Here is a 23,851-nt window from a genome sequence, read left to right as displayed (position 1 = left end):
TTATAAACCCTAAAATTATTTTCTCAACCTTTAAAAGTTGTTTACTAAAATGCAGAGTTAAAAATGTCTTTCCTATAACATACCACAGGTTTACAAACTTTGAAAAATCAACCATAGGCCAAAATGCTTTCTTAAAATTCTACAGAACTCTGAAATATGTATTTTTCTCGTATTAAAGAAAATTCTGTGGTATATTTAAATCCATCAACAATTAGTTATATAAAAATATGTACTTGCATAGTCAAATTTTCTGATCCTATAAAAATATTTAAAATATGTATCACATATTATAGGTTGGTATTTATGTATACAATTACTGTAGCAAATGTAATTATATATTAGAACATAAAATATGAGAACTTATCACTTCAAAGTTACATTATGTAATGTCACTTACATTCAACATTTTCTGGAAATTTTCTGTGAGTATCTTTATAAGTATCTAATGCTTTTTGGTAGTTACCTATAAACAAACAAGAGAAAAATATAACGTATTAGCAAATTATACAAACTAACAGGATTCAGAAAAATAATAATTTTAACTGATATACTGGCTATTTAATGGTTTAATAGAAAGGTTTCATGTTTTATATACCACTTAATATAACTTTTAGAAGAAAAATGTATAGATAAAATAAATTTGAAAAAAGGGTTAAAGCAGAAGTAAATGGGTGATAGCTGAAATTTAGCTTCTTCCTTTTTTTTTTTTTTTTTTTTTTTTTTTTTTTTTTTTTTTTTTTTTTAAAAAAAGAGACTAGGTCTCACTCTGTTGCCCAGGCTGGAGTACAGTGGCTATTCACAGGCACAATCATTATGCACTACAGTCTATAAACTCCTGAGCTGAAACAATCCTCCTGTCTTAGCCTCCAGAGTAGCTGGGACTATGCACATTGCTGAGCCTGGTTCACTTTAAATATTTTAGTGGCAAAAATTAAGATCCATTCAATTTTCTAAAAAAGATTATTCCAGATGAACTGACAAATTTAAAAATAATCTAAGTTATATACTTATAGTAATGTCAATGTCATTCATTCAGTTGGAAAATATTTAAGATGTTTTTATAGTTTTTTTGGGCCGGGCGTGGTGGCTCACTCCTTTAATCCCAGCACTTTGGGAGGCTGAAGTGGGTGGACCACTTGAGGCCAGGAGTTTGAGACCAGCCTGGGCAACATGGTGAAACCCCTTCTCTACTAAAAATACAAAAATGAACTGGCCATGGTAGCACACGCCTATAATCCCAGCTACTGGGGAGGCTGATACAGGAGAATCACTTGAACCCAGGAGGTGGAAGTTGCAGTGAGCTGAGATTAGTGCCACTGCAGCCCAGCCTGGGTGACAGAGTAAAACTGTCTCAAAATAAATAAATGAATGAATGAATGAATGAATGAATAAATAAATGTTTTTATGTTATTATTATTTTTTTTGAGACGGAGTCTTGCTCTGTCGCCAGGCTGGAGTGAGTGCAGTGGCGCAATCTCAGCTCACTGCAACCTCCAACCTTCGCCTCCCGGGTTCAAGCGATTCTCCTGCCTCAGCCTCCCGAGTAGCTGGGACTACAGGCGTGCACCACCACGCCCAGCTAATTTTTGTATTTTTAGTAGAGATGGAGTTTCACCATGTTGGCCAGGATGGTCTCGATCTCTTGACCTCGTGATCTGCCTGCCTCAGCCTCCCAAAGTGCTGGAATTACAGGCGTGAGCCACTGTGCCTGGCCTTTACAGTTTTTTAAACATTAAAAAATTTATAGAAAGCAATTTATTTTATAACAGAATAATTCAGCTTCATGTAGCAGCAAAAAATAGGAAAAACGAATTTGGGTGAAAGATCTTTCCTAAAATCTTAGCAAATGAGTTATAAATCTCTCTGGGCCTCTCTCTACAAGAGGGATGAAATAGAGACAGGAAACATCTGACACAAAGCCAGTTCTCAATGCTAGCTGCTGCTTCTAACCTGTACTTCCATAACTGAAGCAGGCTATGTCTTTAAATCATTTAGAATAGTTCATATGTATATGTATACTTTCTATATGACTGATGTTGAAATGAACACAGGCAATTGAGAACTCATGTTGATATAAATTGAATATACATAGTATAGTCATGTTGTACGTTCAATAGGAATTACAGATTCCCCCCTAAAATGATTTGAGGAATACACTGAGTTATATATTAAAACATTTCTAATGCCATTCTGAAGGTGCTCACAAAGATAAAGAAGGAAACCTCCCCCGAAACTGGGTGAGAACAAACTGCCAACACTTTCAAAACTTGTGCTTCCCTCTTCCCTTAGATTGAATACTTTCTTTTCCTGGGTCATTTTTATGCTCTACAAGAGGGATTATAAATTTGTTCACATTTCTCTCCCAGCTTGATCTTTGATATTTTATGCATATTATTCACTTCACAGTTAGCCTAAAACTAATAGCATCTCTATCCTTCAGGACATGTGTCATCAGCAAGAATTTAATAAAAGCAGTAACAAAAACACAAACCAAGATAGCCAGTGATCTTTGGTATAAAAAACATATAGTCACACTTGTCTCAGTGTGAGCTTTTCTCAGGCTTCTCAAGTGTCATAAATTTGGCCGAGCACACAGGACATTTAGAATCAACCGAGTAGAAAATGGAAACATAATGTATACAGTATGCCTATTTTTTTCTGTGGCTAACTTGTGAAAATGATTACATGTTAACTTTGAGAAATAATAAATCTGTTTTTAAGACAAGTGTTGGAATACATGATTAATACCCACTTTGTAAGCACAACTTTTTTGTATGTAGTAATTACTGTGTTTTTCATACGATGCTTTGAATATGTACAGTTATAAAAAGTTAGTGTTTTAATAAACAGATATGCAACTGGAACACATTTATATGCATAATTACCTAAAAGGAAAGAAGCAAAATATCTATAAAATGAATAAAACTAAAGCATTTACCACTTCTTCTGAAACAACTAGCTACCATCAGCTGCCATTTCACTTGTGTAGGCCTATAAAATAAATAAATGAGACGAAATTAGAGATAAAAAAATCTGTGATGCTCAGTTTTATAAAGCTATGTATCTACTATTTTACAATTACTTTTTGACCTTTTGTTAGATCATTTTTATTATTGAGAACAGCAGATATATAATTTCCTTCAGTATTGCCTGTCATATTTATGTTAGGACATATAAATTTAAGTGTTCTTCAAAGTTCCTCTAGTTCATACCTTTATTTAGATATTCATATGAGAACCACTTAACCTGTCTGGTTAAAACCCATTGCATTCTACTTTAAACTTAAAGGATCATTACTTTTGCTATAATCTTTTATCATAATACTTACACTTGCTTGCAAATTTAGTACCTGAGAAGCAATTTTTGATCTAGTGTTTGAAGAATCAGGCTTCGACTAAACAGAGAGTAAAAAAAATTCTACTAATCCCTTTCTGTCCATTAAAAAGAAATCAAATTCTTTTCTAAAATAAATAACCAAAACCAGGATTTCCAAATACTTCTGTTGAAAATATCTCAGGATGGCAAGATATGAAGGAAGAAACACCTAGGGAACAATTTATGCTTATCTCATTTTTTTGAATCTCCTTTCTAAGTAGAAGCCTGATGGCTTCAAAGAAAACCTCAGTTCCTACTCGATTTGATGGCAAACCTAACTACTGGAATCAGATAGATCTGGCTTTAAATCACAGCCCTGCTACTGGGGCAAGTTACTTAACTTCAAATCCATTGCCTACACGGCCACCCACTGTGATCTAAATAAAATACATATCTAACCACATTACTTCCCTCCTTAAAACCTGTTACCTCCCTTCCACCTACATGCTAAATCCAAGATTCTAACCCAGTTTATCTACTTTCTAGATCTTTTCTGCTTCTTCATCTCCCACTGTGCCTTGCTTAACATTTCATGTTACAGCAAATTCACACAGGAGCACAGACTTCCCTGTATCCCCTGCATTTGCTAGACTTCTGGCTTTTGTAAACACCACCATGTCTGCTTAGAGGCTCATTCCAACCTCTTTACTCTCTGCTAATGCCACATGGATAGACTGTTCCATATGCTCTCCTAACACCCTAGAATCACTTAGCGTTGCATTTACCATGTGGTATTATTATTTATGCTTCTGAATACATTACCTTCCTTCCTCTGTAAAGATAAGTATCATGACTTCTACTACTGTCAATCTAGCCTGTTTTTGAACTTTAAATGAATACAATCATATAGTATGTAACTTTTTTTTTTTTTTTCAGACAGGGTCCCAGTCTGTCGCCCAGATTGAAGTGCAGTGGCATGATCTCAGCTCACTGCAATCTCCCCTTTCCGGGCTCAGCCTCCCAAGTAGCTGGGACCACTGGCACACACTGCCATGGCAGGCTAGTTTTTATTTTTTTTTTAAAGAGATTTTTGCCATGTTGCCCAGGCTAGTTTCAAACTCTCGAGGTCAAGCGATCCGCCTGTCTCATCCTCCCAAAGTGCTGGAATTACAGGCATGAGCCACTGCACCTGGCAGTATGTATCCTTTTAATAAGAGCTGAATTACTGAGATAGTCTTCATATACCATACAATTTACCTACTTAAAGGACACAATACAATGGTTTTAGTGTATTAATTCTTTAAAATTATGATAAAATGTATACAACATAACATTTGCCAAAATTTGCCATTCTTAGATGTACAATTCAGTGGCATTTATCACATTCACAATGTTGTGCAACCATCACCACTATCTATTTCCAAAACATTTTATGACACCAAACAGAAACACTCTGCAACCATTAAACAGTAACTCTTAATTCCCTTCCCCACAATCCCCAATAACTTCTGATCTACTTTCTATCTCCATAAATTTGCCCATTTTAGACACTTCATGTAAGTGGAGTATTTGTTCTTTTGTGTCTGGCTTCTTTCACTTAGCTAATGTTTTCAAAGTCCTTCCATGTTGTAGCATGTAACAGAACTTCCTTTTTATAGTGGAATAATATTCCATTTTATGTATATACTGTGGTCCCCCCTTATCTGTGGTGGATATGTTCCAAGATCACCAGTGGATACCTGAAACTACAAATACTACTGAACCCTATATATACTATGTTTTTTTCCTATACAAACATACCTATGATAAAGTTCAATTTATACCTTAGGCATGGTAAGAGGTTAATAATAATAACTAATAAAACAATATACTATAATAGAATTATATAGATGTGGTCTCTGTCTCTCTCAAAATGTCTTATTGTACTTTACTGAGGGTAACTGAAACTGTGGACAGCAAAACATTGTATAAAGGTGGACTACTGTACCATGTTTTGTTTATTCATTGTTGATGGACACCTGGGTTGTTTCTACCTTTTGGCTACTATAAATAATGCTGAGGCTACTTTTGACTATCATAAATTGAAAGCTGAGGCTCAAACAGATCAGATACTTACACATGTTTGTGTAAGTATCTGTTTGAGCCTCAGCTTTCAATTCCTTTGGGTATATACTTACTATACACTGAAAACTATACAACATTGTTGAAATAAATTAAAGAAGACATAGATGGAGAGGCATGTGTGTGCTTGAATTGGAAGACTTAATATTTTTAAGAAAACAATACTACTCAAAGTGATCTATAACGTCAATGCAATCCCTATCAAAATCCCAATGGTGTTTTTGCAAAAGTAGGAAAACTCACCCTAATATTCATGTGGAATCTCAAGGAACCATGAACAGCCAAAACAATTTGAAAAAGAACAAAGTTGAAGAACTCATGCTTCCTGATTTTAAAATTTGCTTTAATGCTACAATAATCGAAACAGTGTGGTACTACTGCAGAAGGACAGATATATACACCAACAGAATAGAATCTAGAATCCAGAAATATATCCTCATATATATGGTAAATTGATTTCCAGCAAAGGTGCCAAGACCACTCAATGGAAAAGGGACAGTCTCTTGCCTTCATGGCTAAATTAATCCCTAATTATTTTATTCTTTTTGATACCATTGCAAATGGAATTTTTTTCTCAATTTCCTTTTTGGATTTTTCATTGCAAATACATAGAAATACAACTAGTTTTGTGGGTTAATTTTATATCCTGAAACTTTGCTGAATTCGTTTATTATATCTAAGATTTTTATGTGGATTCCTTAGGGATTTCTACATATAAGATCATGTCATCTGTGAACAGGGTTAATTTTTACTTCATCTCTTCCAATGTAGATGCCTTTTATTTCTTTTTCTTGCCTACCTGCTCTGGCTAGAACTTCCAGTACCATGTTGATCAGAAGCAGTGGAAGTGGGCATCCTTGTTTCTGATCTTAAGAAAGCAAGCTTTTGGTCTTTCACCATTCAGTATCCTGTTAGCTGTGAGTTTCCATACAATACCTTATCACGTTAAGGAAGTTCTTTCTATTCCTGATTTGAGTATTTTTATCACAAAGAGGTGTTGAATTTTGTCATACACCTTTTCTGCATTAATTGAGATGATCACGTGGGTTTTTTCTTCATTCTATTAATGTGAAGTATTAAATTGACTGATCTTCATATGTTGAACTATCCTTGCATTCTGGGAGTAAATTCCACTTGTGAATGATGTACTTCTTTTAATATGTGGCTAAATTTGGTTTGCCAGTATTTTGTTGAGTATTTTTGCATTTACATTCACAAAATATATTGGTCTGTAGTTTTCTTGTAGTGTCTTTGTTTGCCTTTGGGATAAGGATAATGCTGGCCTCATTGACTGAGTTAGGAAGTGTTTACCTTCTCTTCAATGTTTAGGAGAGTTTGAAAAAAAATAGTGTGAATTTTTCTTGAAATGTCTGGCAGAATTCACCAGTGAATCCATGTAGCCCATGGCTTTTCTTTCTTGGAATATTTTTTATTACTGATTTAATTTCCTTACTGGTTATAGGTCTATGCAGATTTTTTATTTCTTCTTGAGTTGGATTTGGTTGATTGTGTTTCTACAAATTTGACCATTTTAGCTAGGTTATCTAATTTGTTGAGTCAAAGTTGTTTTCTTATAACTCTTTTTATTTATGTAAAATTGGTAGTGAGGCCTCTACTTGCATTTCTAATCTTAGTAATTAAGTCTTCTTTTTTTTTGTTAGTCCTTCTAGCTAGAGATTTGTCAATTTTGTTGAGCTTTTCAAAGAATCAATTTTTGGTTCTGTTGATTTTCTCTACAGCTTTTCTATTCTCTGTTTTATTTATCTCTGCTCTAACCTTTATTATTTCCTTCCTGCTGCTATCTTTGGGTTTAAAGTGCTCTTCTTTTTCTAATTCCTTAAGGTGTTTAGTTAGGTTACTAACTTGGGATCTTTCTTCTTCTTTAATGTACTTACAGATATAAATTTCCCTCTTAGCGATGCTTTTGCAGCATCTTGTAAGTTTTAGTACATTGTGTTTCATTTTCACTTGTCTCAGTTATTTTCTAACTTCCCTGGTGATTTCATATTTCACCCACTAGTTAAGCGTGTGTTCTTTAATTCCACATACTTGTGAATTTTCCAGTTTTCCTTCTGTTATTAATTTCTAGTTTCATTATGACAGAAAAAGATAATTTGTATGACTTCAATCTTTTCAATTTATTAAGTTGTGACCTAACCTAAGGTTTATCCTGGAGAACGTTCCATGTACATTTATGAATGTACAATCTCCTGTTTTTGGGTTCAGTGTCTTGTGTATGACGTTAGGTCTACCTGGTTTATACATTGCTTAAGTCTTTATTTTCTTATTTATCTTCTGTGTGAGTTTCACAGACGGTAACACACATTTTTGAAAGTATTAAGTCTCAAACTAATATTGAGGTCTATTTCACCCTTTAATTATATCAATTTTTGCTTCATATATTCTGGGGCTCCTCTGTTGGGTTTTTAAGTGTTGTACATTCTTGCAGTAATGAACCTTTTACCAATATATAGCATCATTCTTTGGCTCTTGTAACCTTTTGTGACTTAAAGCCTGTTTTGTCTGACAATAATAAAGCCTCCCAACTCTCTTCTGGTTACCATTAATATTTGTTTGGAATATCTTTTTCAACCCTTTTGCTTTCAACCTCTTTTGTGTCCTTGTATCTAAAGTGCATCTCTTGTAGACAGTATATAAATAGACACTGATTTTCTTATTCATTCTGCTAAGTTTTTCTTTTAATGGGAAAGTTTAATACATTTATATTTAATGTGATTATTGACACAGAAGGATTTGCTTCTGCTGTCTATTTGTTTTCTGCATGTGTTATATGTTTTTTCTTCCTCAATTCTTCCATTACTACCCTTTTTTGGTATTTTGTTTATTTTTTTTAGTGTACTATTTCGATTTTTAGTTATTTTCCTAATGCTTTTTTATAGTGTACTATCTGATTTTTTAGTTATTTTCCTAATGATTACCTTGGGTATTATAATTAACATCTGAAACTTAACAACAATCTCACTTGAACAATAAAAACTTATTTTATTTATTTATTTATTTATTTATTTATTTATTTATTTATTTATTTATGTACTGAGACGGAGTCTCGCTCTGTCACCCAGGCTGGAGTGCAGTGGTGCAATCTCTGCTCACTGCAACCTCCGCCTCCCAGGTTCAAGCGATTCTCATGCCTCAGCCTCCTGAGTAGCTGGGACTATAGGTACCTGCCACCACACCCAGCTAATTTTTGTATTTTTTAGTAGAGACAGAGCTTTGCCATGATGGCCAGGCTGGTCTTGAACTCCTGACCTCAGGTGATCCACCTGCCTGGGCCTCCAAAGTGCTGGGATTATAGGTATGAGCCATCACGCTTGGCCAGGATACAGAATCCTTGGTTGACAGTTTGTGTTTTGTTTGTTTGTTTGCTTTTAAATTTCAGGACTTTACATCATTCCATTGCTTTCTGGCCTCCAAGGTTTCTGGTGAGAAATCTACTAATAATCTTACTGAGGGTCCCTGTATGTGATGAGCCACTTTTCTCTTGCTGCTGTCGAGATTCTCTCTTTGTTTTTGGACAGTTTGATCATAATGTGTTTCATTGTGGATCTTTTAGGGTTTTTCCTACATAGAATTCACTGTCCTGTGCAGACTTCTGGATTCATGTCTTTTCTCAAATTGGGGAAGTATGGCAATAATTTCTTCAAATAGTCTCTCTCCTCCCTTTTCCTCTCTCTTCCCCTTCTGGAATTCCCATAATGCATATATTGGTCCACTTGATGGTGTCTTATAATAATCATCATCACAATCAATATTAAAGAACATTACCTAATGCTGCTCAAGAATGGAATTACATTAAGTGGACCAGTCAGAACAAGGATTTCTTGATATTTTAAGACACGATTTATGAATGTAAAGAAAATAAAAAACAACAGTTTATGCTTAAACCAATTGCCAAAACATCATATTATTAAGAACCATAAAAATCTAAGAGATACAAGGCAAGGAGTTTCTACGGTAAAGAAATTTAATTCAACTATATGCCAAGTTGACATGTAAAGAATATTTAAAGAATACGTAAAGAACTATGTGACATAAGAACTAATACTCTCACTTCTCAAAAAGCCTACATTTTTATTGTAGAGGTAGAACTTACAGAACAAATCAAAGCTTAGCATGTAAAAAAGAGAAAATGTGAAAATTAAGATATATGGTATAGAAAACAAATGCTCAAAAGAGATATAATATAATGAATGTATATTGAATAAGTTTCTGTCACTGAGAAGGAGATAACAGCAGGTGCAAGTGGAAGTAAGTTTATAGAAAAGTAGGGAGAGAGAAATGTTAGGAAGGTTTCTAAAAAAGGCTTCTATATTCTGGGAAACTGAGGCATAAAATACATAGGGGAATTGAAGAGATCAGAGAAACAGGAGGGAGAGAAATACTTAAGACTGATGAGCAACGCTCATATCACACAGATTTGTTTGGCATCAATTCACCTGGTTACATAATTTACCTCTGACAGTGCCTCACAGCCTGTGTAAAGGAATGGAATCAATGGCTGAAATAACCTAAGAACTGAAATCTCTTGGAATAAATGGGGTAGTAAAGCAAGAGAGAGAGAAAAAAAAAACCAGGAATGTTAGCAAGAAAGGGAAAAGATGTGACCAATTAAGCAATCTAGTATGGATAAGCTCAGAATTAAAGTCAGAAGGAGGCTGAGACTGCAAGATAAGGGGAGGGTCAAAAACGGAGGTCTCAATATCACCAAAGAAAAATGCACTGGAAAATAGGGAGTATGGAAGTTGGAAAGATAAGAGGTTATGTTCAGACAGCTGGATATTGTAACTTAAGATTTTATTGGTGTAGGCTGGGCGTGGTGTCTCATGCCTGTAATCCCAGCACTTTGGGAGGCTGAGGCAAATGGATCACTTGAGATCAAGAGTTCAAGACCAGCCTCACCAACATGGTGAAACCCTGTTTCTACTAAACCAAAACCAAAACCAAAAACAAAAATTAGCCGGGTGCAGTGGCATGTGCTTGTAATCCCAGCTACTCTGGAGGCTGAGGCAGGAGAATCGCTTAAACCTGGGAAGCAGAGGTTGCAGTGAGCCGGGATCAGGCCACTGCATTCCAGCCTGGGCGACAAAGCAAGACTCCGTCCTCCGTCTCAAAAAAAAAAAAAAAAAAAAGATTAAAAAAAAAAAAAAGATTTTATTGGTGTAAATGTGTTAGTGATAATCACAATCAGATGAGTCAGGTGACTGAACTACAGAGAGGGTAAAGATCAATGGAGTTACGCAGGTCAAAACTTGTGGGACTAGAATAGTGATGGAAAGAAAAGCAAGAATATAAGCTAGGCTAGGTAAGGGACTGACTTAATCAACATCTGACATTTACAAATAGGAGTTAAAAATGGAACGGTGGCGGACTGAGCCTCAAAGAAGGAACGGTCTTGCATGAGCTAATGGCTAATGTTAGAGTAGTATTAAGTGTAATTAAAAAGCTTACAGTGTGTTACTGAAATAGCTTTAATCTTAAAGATATAATTAAACTAAAACTATCTCCTCATCCTTGGTAATTAATTTTATAATTCTCAAAAAAAATTTATGTGAAATAAATATCACAAAAATGAATTGCCTAATACAAATTCCAAACAGAAATCATTTCACTTATTAAGCATTTCTTTATCATTCAAATTATTCTAAGGGGCATTTGATCTTAAAATTCAATATGGCCAAATACAAAGCAGAAGATGATGTATTCCAATTATTTTTGAATTGTTTTGAATCAGATATGTATAACACATTCTGATATGAACTTAAAGATGTTGAAAACATTTTAATTTTTAATATATATCAATTATAAATTGAAACCAACAAAACTGTTTTGTATTAAGACTCTTTCAGAGACGAAACTTTGTCCTAGGACTGAGATAGTCATTTTCTGATTGATAAAGAAACAATAATTGTTTGCTGAGGTGTGAGTAAGAAAAATACATAAAGAAAAGTATCTTAAAGAGGATATTTAAAAAATTCTATGCAAAGGGAAATATATTTATCACAATAAAGACCAAGTAAAATGGAATAAAATATAAGAAAATAAAAATAATTTGGCTGGGTGCGGTGGCTCATGCTTGTAATTCCAGCACTTTGGGAGGCTTAGGCGGGTGGATCACCTGAGGTCAGGAGTTCGAGACCAGCCTGGCCAACATGGTGAAACCCTGTCTTTACTAAAATACAAAAAATTAGCCAAGCGTGGTGGTGCACGCCTGTAATCCTAGCTACTTGGGAGGCTGAGGCAGGAGAATCGCTTGAACCCAGGAGGTGGAGGTTGCAGTGAGCCGAGATCATGCCATTGCACTCCAATCTGGGCAACAAGAGCGAAACTCCGTCTCAAACAAACAACAAACAAATAAAAATAATTTATGAATGTTCATCAACATCTGTTCTTGAATTTACTAGGTCTATCAGATACTAATTCTAGGGATTAAAAAAACTTAGGACATTAACTAAACATAAAATCCTAATGATTACTTACTGTATAAGAGAAGCTCTTTCAAAGTACTGAATAGCTTTTTCCCAAAATTGGGTGTCAATGTAATAGGCTCCAAGCCACTCAATGACTTCAATATTACAAGGAAAATACCTATATGACTGTAAAAAAAATATGGAATGTAACAATATAACTTCAATGGCAACATATAATTTACTTCTTGAATACTTTACCTATTGAATAAATTTATCCAATATGAAATTTCTTAATAAAGGAGTATGAGCTGTCCTAAGTACTTTGTAAATTCTGAAACTATATATTTAGAAAACCTAAGCTTTGCTTGACACACTTTTCAATTATCTACACTTTTGATATAACAATATATGAGCTGAGTCCAATTTAAATATTTAAAAGAATAAAAAAGAGAGGCAAACTGTGCCTCAAGAGAAAAATGAATTTGTACTTCTTATTATTAATATTATTAATTATTATTATTTTAAGACAGTCTCGCTCTATCACCCAGCCTGGAGTGTAGTAAATGTGATCTTGGCTCACTACAATCTCTGCCTCCTGGGTTCAGGCAATTCTTGTGCCTCAGTCTCCTGAGTAGCTAGGATTACAGGCATGCCACAACCACACTTGGCTAATTTTTGTATTTTTAGTAGAGAGGGGGTTTCCTCATGTTGGCCAGGCTGGTCACAGACTCCTGGCCTCAAGTAATCTGCCTTCCTTGGCCTCCCAAAGTGCTGGGATTAAAGGTATGGGCCACCAGGCCTGTCCTTTTATTATTATTATTTGTAGAGATGGGGTCTTGTTATGTTGCCTAGGCTGTTCTTGATCTCTTGGTCTTAAGCAATCCTCTCACTCTGGTCTCCCAAAGTGCTGGGATTATAGACGTGAGCCACCATGCCCAGCCCTATTTCATTTTTTCATTAAAACAAGTAAAAAACTAACTTCAGGCCTGGCATGGTGGTAATCCCAGCAATTTGGGAGGCTGAGGCAGGCAGATCACCTGAGGTCAGGAGTTCGAGACTGGCCTGGCCAACATGGCGAAACACCCCGCTATTAAAAATACAAAAATTAGCTGGGTGTGGTAGCAGGCGCCTGTAATCCCAGCTACTTAGGAGGCTGAGGCAAGAGAATTGCTTAAACCCAGGAGGAGGAGGCTGCAGTGAGCCGAGACTGCACCACTGTGCAGCAGCCTGGGCAACAGAGCCAGACTCTATCTCAAAACAAAACAAAACAAAAACTAACTTCATTTTCCAAGAATGCTTTATTTTAAAACGGGTAAGATCTTCTAAAATTTTAAAGCCTTGCTGCCTTCTTTATAACAATTCATAAAATGCTAAAACACAGAAGGAAATTAAGATAACACACCTACCTCATAGTAATATTGAAATGCTTGAGATTTATCTCCTTCGCGATCATATAATTCTCCTAGTTTAGATAAAACTTGAGGATCGGTTGGAATAACACTGACCACCTGCATTAGCCATTCAATAGCTTGACTGGGATTTTCCATTAATTCATATCTTATGGAATGTCAGTTAAGGAAAACATGTTTTCTAAATTCATTAATCAATAAGCAAACTTAAAAAACATTACAGTAACAATATTTCTTAGTCTACAGTAATGTGCTATTGTATACTGTTTCCTCTGGATATCTCAGGGGTGGAGATGGAATGCAGCAGTACTGTGGAGGTAACACTCTTGCTCCCTATGTATAGCCTGCTTTCCCTTTTCCTTCATTACTATCCGCTAAGATCAACTCCCAAATTTCTGGTAAAATTATTCAAAGTATTCTCCAAAAATTGTCCTTAATAAAAATGTCCTGAATGTTGCATCCAGTTATTCTCTTTCTTAACATGTTCAGCACATTAAGGGAATTATTTTCATGTGTTTTTCCTGTGAGTTTTCCCTAATTAGATTATAAACCCAAGGACAGTGGTTTTTTTTTTTTTGTAGCTTCCTTTTAGTACCTACTAAGTCTTCTGTGTATATAAAAATAATTTATTCGTATCAATACCTTTTGACTAATTACTATTTATTTTATACATATTAGATATCTCAGCGAAATGAAAATATTCCAATTCAAAGTTTATTGAAAAAGAAGCATTGATTTTAATGGTGACAAGAGTGATACCAGAAGATCTACTGTTTTTACTGATGACAAGTGTGATACCACAAGAAAAAAAAATAAGAAAATGTACTCAAACAGTCTCAAATACATCAATTGCTTGACTGGATCCAAGCTGATCACGAACTGGGTAGTAAAAGATAATGACACTGGCAGTTTCAGAGAAATTAAATGAACAAAACGAACAAAAAGACTAACAGGAGTAACTATGATGCTCTCTGCTCTAAAACTAATTTTCTTTTTTTTGAGATAGTCTAGCTCTGCACCTAGGCTGGAGTGCCGTGGCACTATCTTGGCTCACTGCAACCTCTGCCTCCCAGGTTCAAGTGATTCTCCTGCCTCAGCCTCGGGAGTAACTCGGATTACACATGCCTGCCACAACACCCAGCTAATTTTTGTATTTTTAGTAGAGATGGGGTTTCACCATGATGGCCAGGCTGGTCTCCAACTCCTGATCTCAAATGATCCGCCTGCCTCGGCCTCCCAAAGTGCTGGGATTACAGGTGTGAGTCACTGTGCCTGGCCTAAAACTAAAATTTTTAAATAAAATTCTTTATCAAAAGTACAGCAGATAGTACTTAAAATTATTAATGGTACACCTCACAACATACAAAATTTTCTAAACATATTTGTATAAAATTTAAACCAAGATAACAGTAAGTTGAAAATCTACCTAAGATGTTTAACTCTTCCCAATGTTGTGGCCAAAGCTTACTAAAATAAGGAGAGAAATTAGAGTGCTTTTCAAATAGCATGAAAAGCATTAAAAACATTAACACATTTCTGCTTTTCTAACCAACAGCAGGGCTTATTAAGAAAGCTAAGTGTTGTGGAAGAAACTGATACGAGGGCAACATTTTATAGTTCTACATTCCCCTGAGTTTGAAACATAATACTGATACACATAGTACACATTCAATAAATGACTATTAAATGAACAGAATGAATGAGTTCATATGAAGAATTACATAATTTTAGAGGGTAACAGTCTTTGGAGACCTCATTATATCTACAGGCCAGCTAAAAAAATAAGAAAAATTATCCAAACTCAATCAATAGTAATCAGTAATAAACAGTATTTTATTTAGTAAGTTAGTGCTTCAATGATACCCTACAAGCTTCAGAATTAATACAATGTTCTAAAGCACCAAATTGACTTTCAATGAATGGCTTATATGTACCCAAAATGTCCTAATTACTTCAGTTATTTTCAAAATTTAATAAATAATAGTTTTAACCATTAATTCTTCTTTCAATGCACATTACATTTTAAAATAGGATTACTCAAATGATATTTTTTATTACACGATAATCTGCTAGTTAGATTATCCTCATCACTTACTTCAAATATTATCCTCATCAATTACTTCATTAGTTAAACTCAATTGAGAGAATTAATAACTGTCCCTAAGACTTTCAAATAAGATACATATTTGCTATCTGGTAAAGAACTTCAGCACTGTTTCGTAGGATTGCGTGAAGCTTCAGGAAACAGTCCAAAGCCTCATCTAGCCGATTTAGTTTCTCATAGGTAAGGCCTTAAAAAAAGAAGAAAAAAAAGAAAACCTATAAGCATCATTATTGGTATTAATTTATTTAACATAACAGAATAAATCTCAAAATATATGTAAATATTTATCCAGAAAAGAAAATGAAGATGAACTCAGGTTTTTGTTTTTTGATACAGGGTCTCACTCCTGCTGCCCACACTGGAGTGTAGTGGCGCAAACATGGCTCACAGCAGCCTCGATCTCCCAGGCTCAGGTGATTCTCCCACCTCAGCCTCTCAAGTAGCTAGGATTATATGCACGTGCTACCACGCCCAGCTAATTTTTTGTATTTTTAGTAGAGATGGGATTTTGCCATGTTGCTCAGGCTGGTCTGGTACTCGGGCTGGCCTCAAGAGATCCACCTGCCTCAGCCTCCCAAAGTGCTGGGATTACAGGTATGAGCCACCACACCCGGCCAACTGAGGATTTTTTTAAAGAATAATGTTAGGGTGGGGATTCTCCACTGGAAGACACCAAAAGATGCTACAAAGCTTCAGTGATTTTAAAAGGGTGGTGGGGGGGCAGGAATAGACAAACAGACCAATAGAACAGAATAAATAGTTCAGAAATGTACTCAATTACAGAGTTTAGTTAAAGACATTTAAAATCAGTGGGAAGGAAAGTGCTAGTAATAAGTGGTGCCAGAACAACTGATTATACATTAATTTTTATTTATTTATTTATTTTTTTTGAGACGGAGTCTTGCTCTGTCACCCAGGCTGGAGTGCAGTGGCACGATCTCGGCTCACTGCAAGCTCCGCCTCCTGGGTTCATGCCATTCTCCTGCCTCAGCCTCCTGAGTACCAGGGACTACAGGCGCCCGCCACCACGCCCGGCTAATTTTTTGTATTTTTAGTAGAGACGGGGTTTCACTGTGTTAGCCAGGATGGTCTCGATCTCCTGACCTCATGATCCGCCCGCCTTGGCCTCCCAAAGTGCTGGGATTACAGGCGTGAGCCACCATGCCTGGCCATTAATTTTTTTAAATGTAGATTCTTATTTCATAAAAAATGAACTCAAAATTTTGAAACTCAACAGAAAAAACAAAGCTATAAGAAGAGTATGAAAAGAAAATACAGAAAAATGATTTATAATCTTGAGGTAAGAAGGGCTTCATAAAGCAATAAACAAATGAATAAAACAATAACCACAATTTTTTAAAAAGACAAATTTGGCCAGGCATGGTGGCTCATGCCTGTAATTCCATCACTTTGGGAGGCCGAGGCAGGTGGATCACTTGAGGTCAGGAGTTTGAGACCAGCCTGGCCAACATGGTGAAACCCCGTCTCTACTAAAAATGCAAAAAATTAGACGGGCGTAGTGGAGCGCACCTGTGGTTCCAGCTACTTGGAAGGCTACGGCAGGAGAATCACTTGAACCTGGAAGGTGGAGGTTGCAGTGAGCTGAGATCATGCCACTGCACCCCAGCCTAGACGACAGAGCAAGACTCAGTCTCAAAAAAAAAAAAAGACAAATTTTACTATATCAATAATAAAACAGTTCTTTGATAAAAGAAATTAGAAACAAAGTTAAAAAAAAAGCAATTGGGAAAGGAGAAATACTTAATAGTTACAAAGCAAACAAATAAGGATATATCCAGGAAGCAAGCGCCTGCATGAAGACCTTTGTGCCTCTCTTCAATGCTCTCTTCCCAGATACCCAAGTGGTCATAGCCTCCTTTCCTTCTATGACTTGAAACATACATTCTCAATGAGGCTCTCCCAGACTCCACCTAAAATGGCTAATTCTTTCTTGCCTCCCCTATTCTTCAAGGTTGGCAGTAGGCCTTCCCTCCTCCTTCAGGCAGGAGATTAAAGAGTCTTATCTGGGAGGAAAGATCCAATTGACTTATGGACAGGTCTCCAACTAAACAGACCAGACCAGACAGATGCCCTACAGCAGAGTGCCAACCCATCAATCTCTCTCACGGACTTAGAGACTCCACACTCAGTTTTTAGCCACAAACTCCTGAATACCAGGAGACAGCCCAAAATCATTAGACATCTAAAGAAAGTCCATAACATGGAAAAGAGAATAAAATAAGCAAACCAAAGAAAGCAAAAAATACCTAGGCAGGGAGAAGAAAACTTCAGAAGAAACGTTATTAATAATCCAAGAGACAAGACCCAGTACTGCATGGACATGTGTTTGCAATACTGCAAATTCATGCCCAGGGGTGATGATGCCCATTTCAGGCAACCGCTGAAAGGCAGGGAAGAGAATGTGATGGTGGTGAGACTTCATGGCTTGTAATATTTGGCTTATTAAAAACAAAATCTGAAGTAAAGATGGCAAAATGTGAAAATGTGTTAAACTGGGGTGATAAATATACATGGGTATTTATTTCTTGTGTGTACTTTTGTGCATGTTTGAAATTGTTCATAATTAAAAAGAAAGCAAATGGCATTTTTTTCCCATCTATCAACTTGGCAAAAGTTAAAAAGAATGATAATATCCAGTATTAGCAGAAATTTGGGAAATTAGTATTATACACTGTGACGGAAAAGCCTTTTTGGAGGGCAGTATGGCAAGCCTGATCCAAATTTTGCATGTGCATAGCTTCTGAATCATTAATTCCATTTAAAATAATCTATAATCTGAGAGGCAGTAGTCTTCAATTTTCTGTTAGAAGGAAGTCAACTCGTCCTCCTAATGTGTTAGAGCTCTTTAAGCAAAACAAAACAAAAACAAATACAAAGCAAATAAATAATTAAAAAGCAATTTCCCCTTGTTCCACTTACCAATATTATAAAGTGCTTCAGTACAAGAAGAATCATTTCTTAGAGCCTCTTTATAGAATTCAGCGGCCTTCTCATAATCACCATTTGCAAAAACTGTATTCCCTTTATTAGTAAGAGCTGCTGGATTGTATCTATCAGAGTTCACAGCTATATCTGCATAGCTGCTGGCTTGTGCAAAATCCTTTCCCTAAGTAAAATATATATACAAATTATTTGAATTTCATGAAATACCTTTTCTGACTGTTCTGAGATTACAGACATAATAAATAGACTGAGATTATAAATATAATGAACAAAAATATTTCACATATCTTGGTCTTGATAGTCTGATTCTACATAAGAGTTTTACTCATCAAGCTCAACCACCCAAGTTTCTTGTGATTGACTTCTCCACAGTCTCATGGTTAGAATAACAACACTATTTATATGTAGGTGGTTCCATACTCAACGCCCAAATTCCATGTCATCATTTGCTGCAGCACTCCCCCTCCCACTTGAAGCCCTGAAATAGCTGTCACAAAAGCACTACCCTTCTTGCCCCTAGCACACTGGCTGCGTCACCTACTAGGTCTCTGCACTTCTAGCAATCCATTGTTTTTTTCCGTCTCCATGCCAAATGCTCGGTCAGGGCCTTGCCATCATTCACGTGAGCTACCGGAACCTCTCTGTTCTTAAATATTGTGACCATCTGTGCCAGGTCAGCTTGGTTAAGTCAGGAACTACATTTCCAAGAAGCTCCTTCACTATTAGCCTCTTGTCTAGACTTGGCCAAAAGAGGAACTTGTGTGACATCTGGAATGCAGACCTGAAGCAGTGGCCTTTAGTCTCTGAAAGCCTTTTTCTTGTCATCAGATGCAGGACTGATGCAGAAGTGTCCATGGGTACCAGCTTCTCCTCACTCACTCTACTCCAAGGGCAGCTCTTCTTCCTGACTATGCTGTCCCTGCTCCATGACAGGGTTTGGCTGTGGTCCCCTGAGGAGGCAGCTGCACAGAGGCATCTGCTTCCCACAGAACTCCCCATGAAGGCCCTCTGGGTTCTACTGTGGCAGCTAGATATGTGCGGCCACTCACTGACTGATGGTAACTCCTCCTCAGATCTCCAGCTCCCCTTCTGCACCTTCACCGCCATGGCTCCTTCACAACTGTATAACATTAAATTCCCATGCCCCTTTTCTCATATCACTCACAGTGACCGTCCCTCGTTAAACTTTTTAAAAAGTTTAGATATAACATATATAATAAACCTGACCCCTTTAAAATGTAGAATTCTGTGGCATTTAGTAGGTTCACAAAGTTGTGCAACCATTGCCAGTATCTACTTCCACCCTCAAAAGAAACTCTGTACCCATCAATAGTCACTTCCCATCCTCCTCTTCCCCCAGCCCCTGGCAACCACTAATCTGTTTTCTGTCTCCATGCCTATTCTGGACACTGAATATAAACAGAATCATAAAATATGCAGTCTTTTGTGTCTGACTTCTTTCACTTAGCATAATATTTTTAAGGTTCATCCATGTTTTAGCATGCATCTGTGCTGCAATCCTTTTAAAGGCTGAATAATGTCCCGCTGCATGGGTAGACCACATTTCATTTATCCATTCATTGTTGATGGACACTTGGGTTGCTTCCAGGCACCTTTATGGTCACTATGAATAATGCTGCCATGAACATTCACATGCAAGTTTTTGTGTAAACTCTGAAACAAAAATTGGCACCGACAAGTGAGGTGCTGCTGTTATAAAAACTAAAACATGTAACATTGTCTTCTGGACTACGCAGCAGGCAAAACTGAGAAAAGCTGTGAGGGGCTGTGTTGGGGACTGGAGAGATGGTGAAGCATGAGTGAGCCTGCAAAGGCAGAAGGAATCATCAGAGGCTGGATAAAGTGCAAACCACACTGTCACTATGAAGCACTGACACAAGTGGCACCCACAGAGTGGGCTGGAGGATAGGAAGTGCATCTCATAAATATGTAACATGTGGCCAAGGAGATTTCTAGGTAGAATGCTGAAGGGCCAATGAACTTATTTTAACTGGGTATGATTGATCAGGTATAGGAAGAGAAAAATGAGCTAAGGAGAGGACTGTTTAGTTTGCAGGTAGAATTTAGAGAAAATATAGAAGAACTAGGACTTGCTAAGGTAGAAAATAAAATTATTTCATGTCTCCAGTTTCTTGTGGTGGCACAAGATTCTGAAATGGTGGAAGGTTAGGGAACAATTCAAAGGTGTGGCTGTAACACCTTTTGTAAACATCTCACAAAGATTTAAGGTCATACCTAGCAGACCTTCTCTCCCAGGTAGCGAAGTGGGCTTCTAAGACACTTCAAGGCTCTGTTCCATAGCAGCCTACACACCTAGTGGGAAGGGGTCTGTCCTGAAAAGAATTATGGATGCAGCTATTGAGACATGTGGGAAAGCCCAACAAGATTTAGAGAAAACCCTCCAAGTTTTTAGGGGAGTTGTACTGACTGTTGTTAGTTTGGATTAAAGGGACAGATATAGTCCAAAATGAAAAAAGCCCTCTGTGCCCCAAATGTCTCAGGGCAGAACATAGGCTGAGAAAGTTAATCAGCTGCAAACACAGGCTATTTCTTTTTTCTTTTTATTTTTTACTTTAGGTTAAAAGCAAACATGGGATACATGTGCAGAATGTGCAGGTTACATAGGTATACATGTGCCGTGGTGGTTTGCTGGACCTATCAAACTGTCATCTAGGTTTTAAGCCCCGCATGCCTTAGGTATTGGTCCTAATGCTTTCCCTTCCCTTGCCTTCCACTCCCTGACAGGCCCCGGTGTATGATGCTCTCCTCCCTGTGTCCACGTGTTCTCATTGTTCAACTCTCGCTTATGAGTGACAACATGTGGTGTTTGGTTTTCTGTTCCTGAAACACAGGCTATTTCTTATACAAAAGGAAGACACTCTCAGAAGGCAGAGCCAAGAGCCACAGAGGACAAAGAATTAGGGGGCCACTCCGAGGGAGCAGAGCTGGGCCCTAATCAAGGAATATTCATTTTTCTCAGACTAGGGAGCGCTGGCCACACCTGCTTTGCTAGGTTTCAGAATCATTAAGGATAGTGACTGTGATGTGCCTCATCCCTCCCCTTTGGGGATGAGCGTCTTACAGTTATCCTGTCTTTATATCTCCATGGTATGTTGAATGTATGATGGGGCAGGTGCCATGTCTTTTCATTCAGAAATCTTTGGATCCAAGTCTTTGCTATTGTGAATAGTGTCGCAATAAACATACGTGTGCATGTGTCTTTATAGCAGCATGTTTTATAATCCTTTGGAACAAATGTCCAACAATGATAGACTGGATTAAGAAAATGTGGCACATATACACCATGGAATACTATGCAGCCATAAAAAATGATGAGTTCATGTCCTTTGTAGGGACATGGATGAAGCTGGAAACCATCATTCTCAGCAAACTATCGCAAGGACAAAAAACCAAACACCGCATGTTCTCACTCATAGGTGGGAACTGAACAATGAGAACACATGGACACAGGATGGCAAACATCACACACCGGGGCCTGTTGTGGGGTGGGGGGAGCCGGGAGGGATAGCATTAGGAGATATACCTAATGATAAATGAAGAGTTAATGGGTGCAGCACACCAACATGGCACACGTATACATATGTAACAAACCTGCATGTTGTGCACATGTACCCTAAAACTTAAAGTATAATAAAAAATAAAATAAAATAAAGAAATCTTTGGATCAAGAAGAAAGAAATTGTTCCTGAGAAAGCTCCATTTCTTGTTTTTTTGTTTGTTTGTTTGAGATGGAGTCTCGTTCTGTCGCCCAGGCTGGAATGCAGTGGCACGATCTTGGCTCACTGCAACCTCTGCCCTCCCATGTTCAAGCAATTCTCATGCCTCAGCCTCCCGAGTAGCTGGGACTACAGGCATGCACCACCATGCCTGGCTAATTTTTTATATTTTTGGTAGAGATGGGGTTTCACCATGTTTAGTAGAGACGAGGTTTCACTATGTTGCCTAGGCTTGAACTCCTGGCCTCAAGTGATCCACCTGCCTAAGCCTCCCAAAGTGCTGGGATTACAGGCATGAGCCACCATACCCAGCTAGAAAGCCCCATTTCTATCCGGACCTAATATAGATCCTGGCCTTTGAGCCTGATGCTGTGGTGGAATGAGACTCAGAGTCTTGGGAGGGACATGAATAACTGCGGTCTGAGTGCAGGCAGTGGTAGATTATTACAATAATGACTCTAGTGGATCACACCTCCCAGGATTCACATATGACTCATTCAGGTATGATTCTCTCTCGTGTTCGTTTTGTTCAATAAAATAATAACAAACTCAATGCGCACAAGAACCTAATACTCACCTGTGTACTGGGGTTTGCTCTTATGGAACCCAGTCCCACCTGAGAAGGCTGGGATCCCCTGCTGGGGATGCTCTGAGGGAAGACTGAGTTGCCCTGGCCAACAGTTCAGCTAAGTGACAGGCATGAGGTAGGAATTTGGAACATCCAGTCTCAGTCATGCCTCAGAGGATGGCAGCTGCATGAGTAAGGCCAGGCAAGTCCAGTAAAAGAAGCATCCAGGTGAACCCAGCTCACTGGGTAGAATGTAAGCATATACCTGGTGATTTCAAGCCACTACGGTTTGGGGCAGTTCATTACACAGCAAGAGAAAACAGATACAACTATATGCCGGATACCAACAATATACTTTCAACTACATATCATATAAAACTACATAGCAGACTCATCACTTGGCCTCAAAACATTCTTGATTACAACCATTTTCTTCAGAACCAAGTATAAGAAATTGCTGATGAGATGCTCTAACAGCTCTGCTTGGTTGATTAAATCTAACAATTTTCTTTGCTTCTTTAAATTTTCTATTGGTCTCCTCCTGCACAGTCGGCAAACTTGGTATAAAGATTTGGTGATGAATTGAGTCAAAAAATTCATTAGTGATTTTCTAAATTCAAAATTTAATGGCCATGATAGACACCATGCTTCACCCCGTGGACTTGTCCGTCAGAGGTGCTGGAAGTGCTACTGGCCACCAGCCTCAGCAGGCAGCCCTCTCTGGAAACTGGGTGGAAGACAGAGGCACCTTGTCCCCCTTCCTAGAGATGACCCTTTTTTGGGAGGCAGGCCACATCCAAAGGCTGGCTGGTGTGGGGGTACAAAGGCCCACCCTCTCTCTTTTCCTGCCTCCTTGTGAAGAAGGTGCTTGCTTCTCCTTCACCTTCTGCTATGATTGTAAGTTTCCTGAGGTTTCTCTAGCCATACAAAAATGTGAGTCAATTAAACCTCTTTCCTTGATAAATTACCCAGTCTCAGTTATTTCTTTATAGCAGTGTGAGAACAGACTAATACACCTTCTACTTGTTTCCGTCATTACAAAAAATGTTTAAATATATTTAAAAAGAAACACAACATCTTTTCCCCCAATCAGCACTCTCCTTTAGACATGCAACTAACTGGTACCACTCTCCAACCAGTAGATTGAAGCACTGGAGTCATTCTTCAACCAGGGGTTTGGATCT

The 23,851-nt window shown here is 37.5% G+C and overlaps 2 protein-coding genes across 30 annotated transcripts in view; one reads left to right on the top strand and one right to left on the bottom strand.

Moving 5' to 3' along the window:
* IFT88 (intraflagellar transport 88) overlaps positions 1 to 23,851 on the bottom strand; it is a 133,847-nt gene that overhangs the window by 38,227 nt on the left and 71,769 nt on the right. For all 28 annotated transcript variants that reach the window (XR_008512522.2, XM_024257689.3, XM_024257691.3 and 25 more), the window contains 6 exons: positions 18,318 to 18,504; positions 15,456 to 15,564; positions 13,271 to 13,421; positions 11,935 to 12,050; positions 2,939 to 2,991; positions 398 to 463 (listed from right to left, as the gene is read on the bottom strand). Coding sequence is in view for 27 of the 28 variants with exons in the window: in XM_024257689.3 (XP_024113457.2) it covers positions 398 to 463; positions 2,939 to 2,991; positions 11,935 to 12,050; positions 13,271 to 13,421; positions 15,456 to 15,564; positions 18,318 to 18,504 (682 nt within the window). In the remaining variant the exon portion in view is untranslated. The remainder of the gene's footprint in view (positions 1 to 397; positions 464 to 2,938; positions 2,992 to 11,934; positions 12,051 to 13,270; positions 13,422 to 15,455; positions 15,565 to 18,317; positions 18,505 to 23,851) is intronic.
* EEF1AKMT1 (EEF1A lysine methyltransferase 1) overlaps positions 1 to 23,851 on the top strand; it is a 189,734-nt gene that overhangs the window by 137,726 nt on the left and 28,157 nt on the right. The gene's annotated exons all lie outside the window — the stretch shown is intronic.

Source organism: Pongo abelii, chromosome 14 (genome assembly GCF_028885655.2).
Source record: "Pongo abelii isolate AG06213 chromosome 14, NHGRI_mPonAbe1-v2.0_pri, whole genome shotgun sequence".
NCBI lineage: Eukaryota > Metazoa > Chordata > Mammalia > Primates > Hominidae > Pongo > Pongo abelii.
This window is presented reverse-complemented; position numbering and strand designations above follow the sequence as displayed.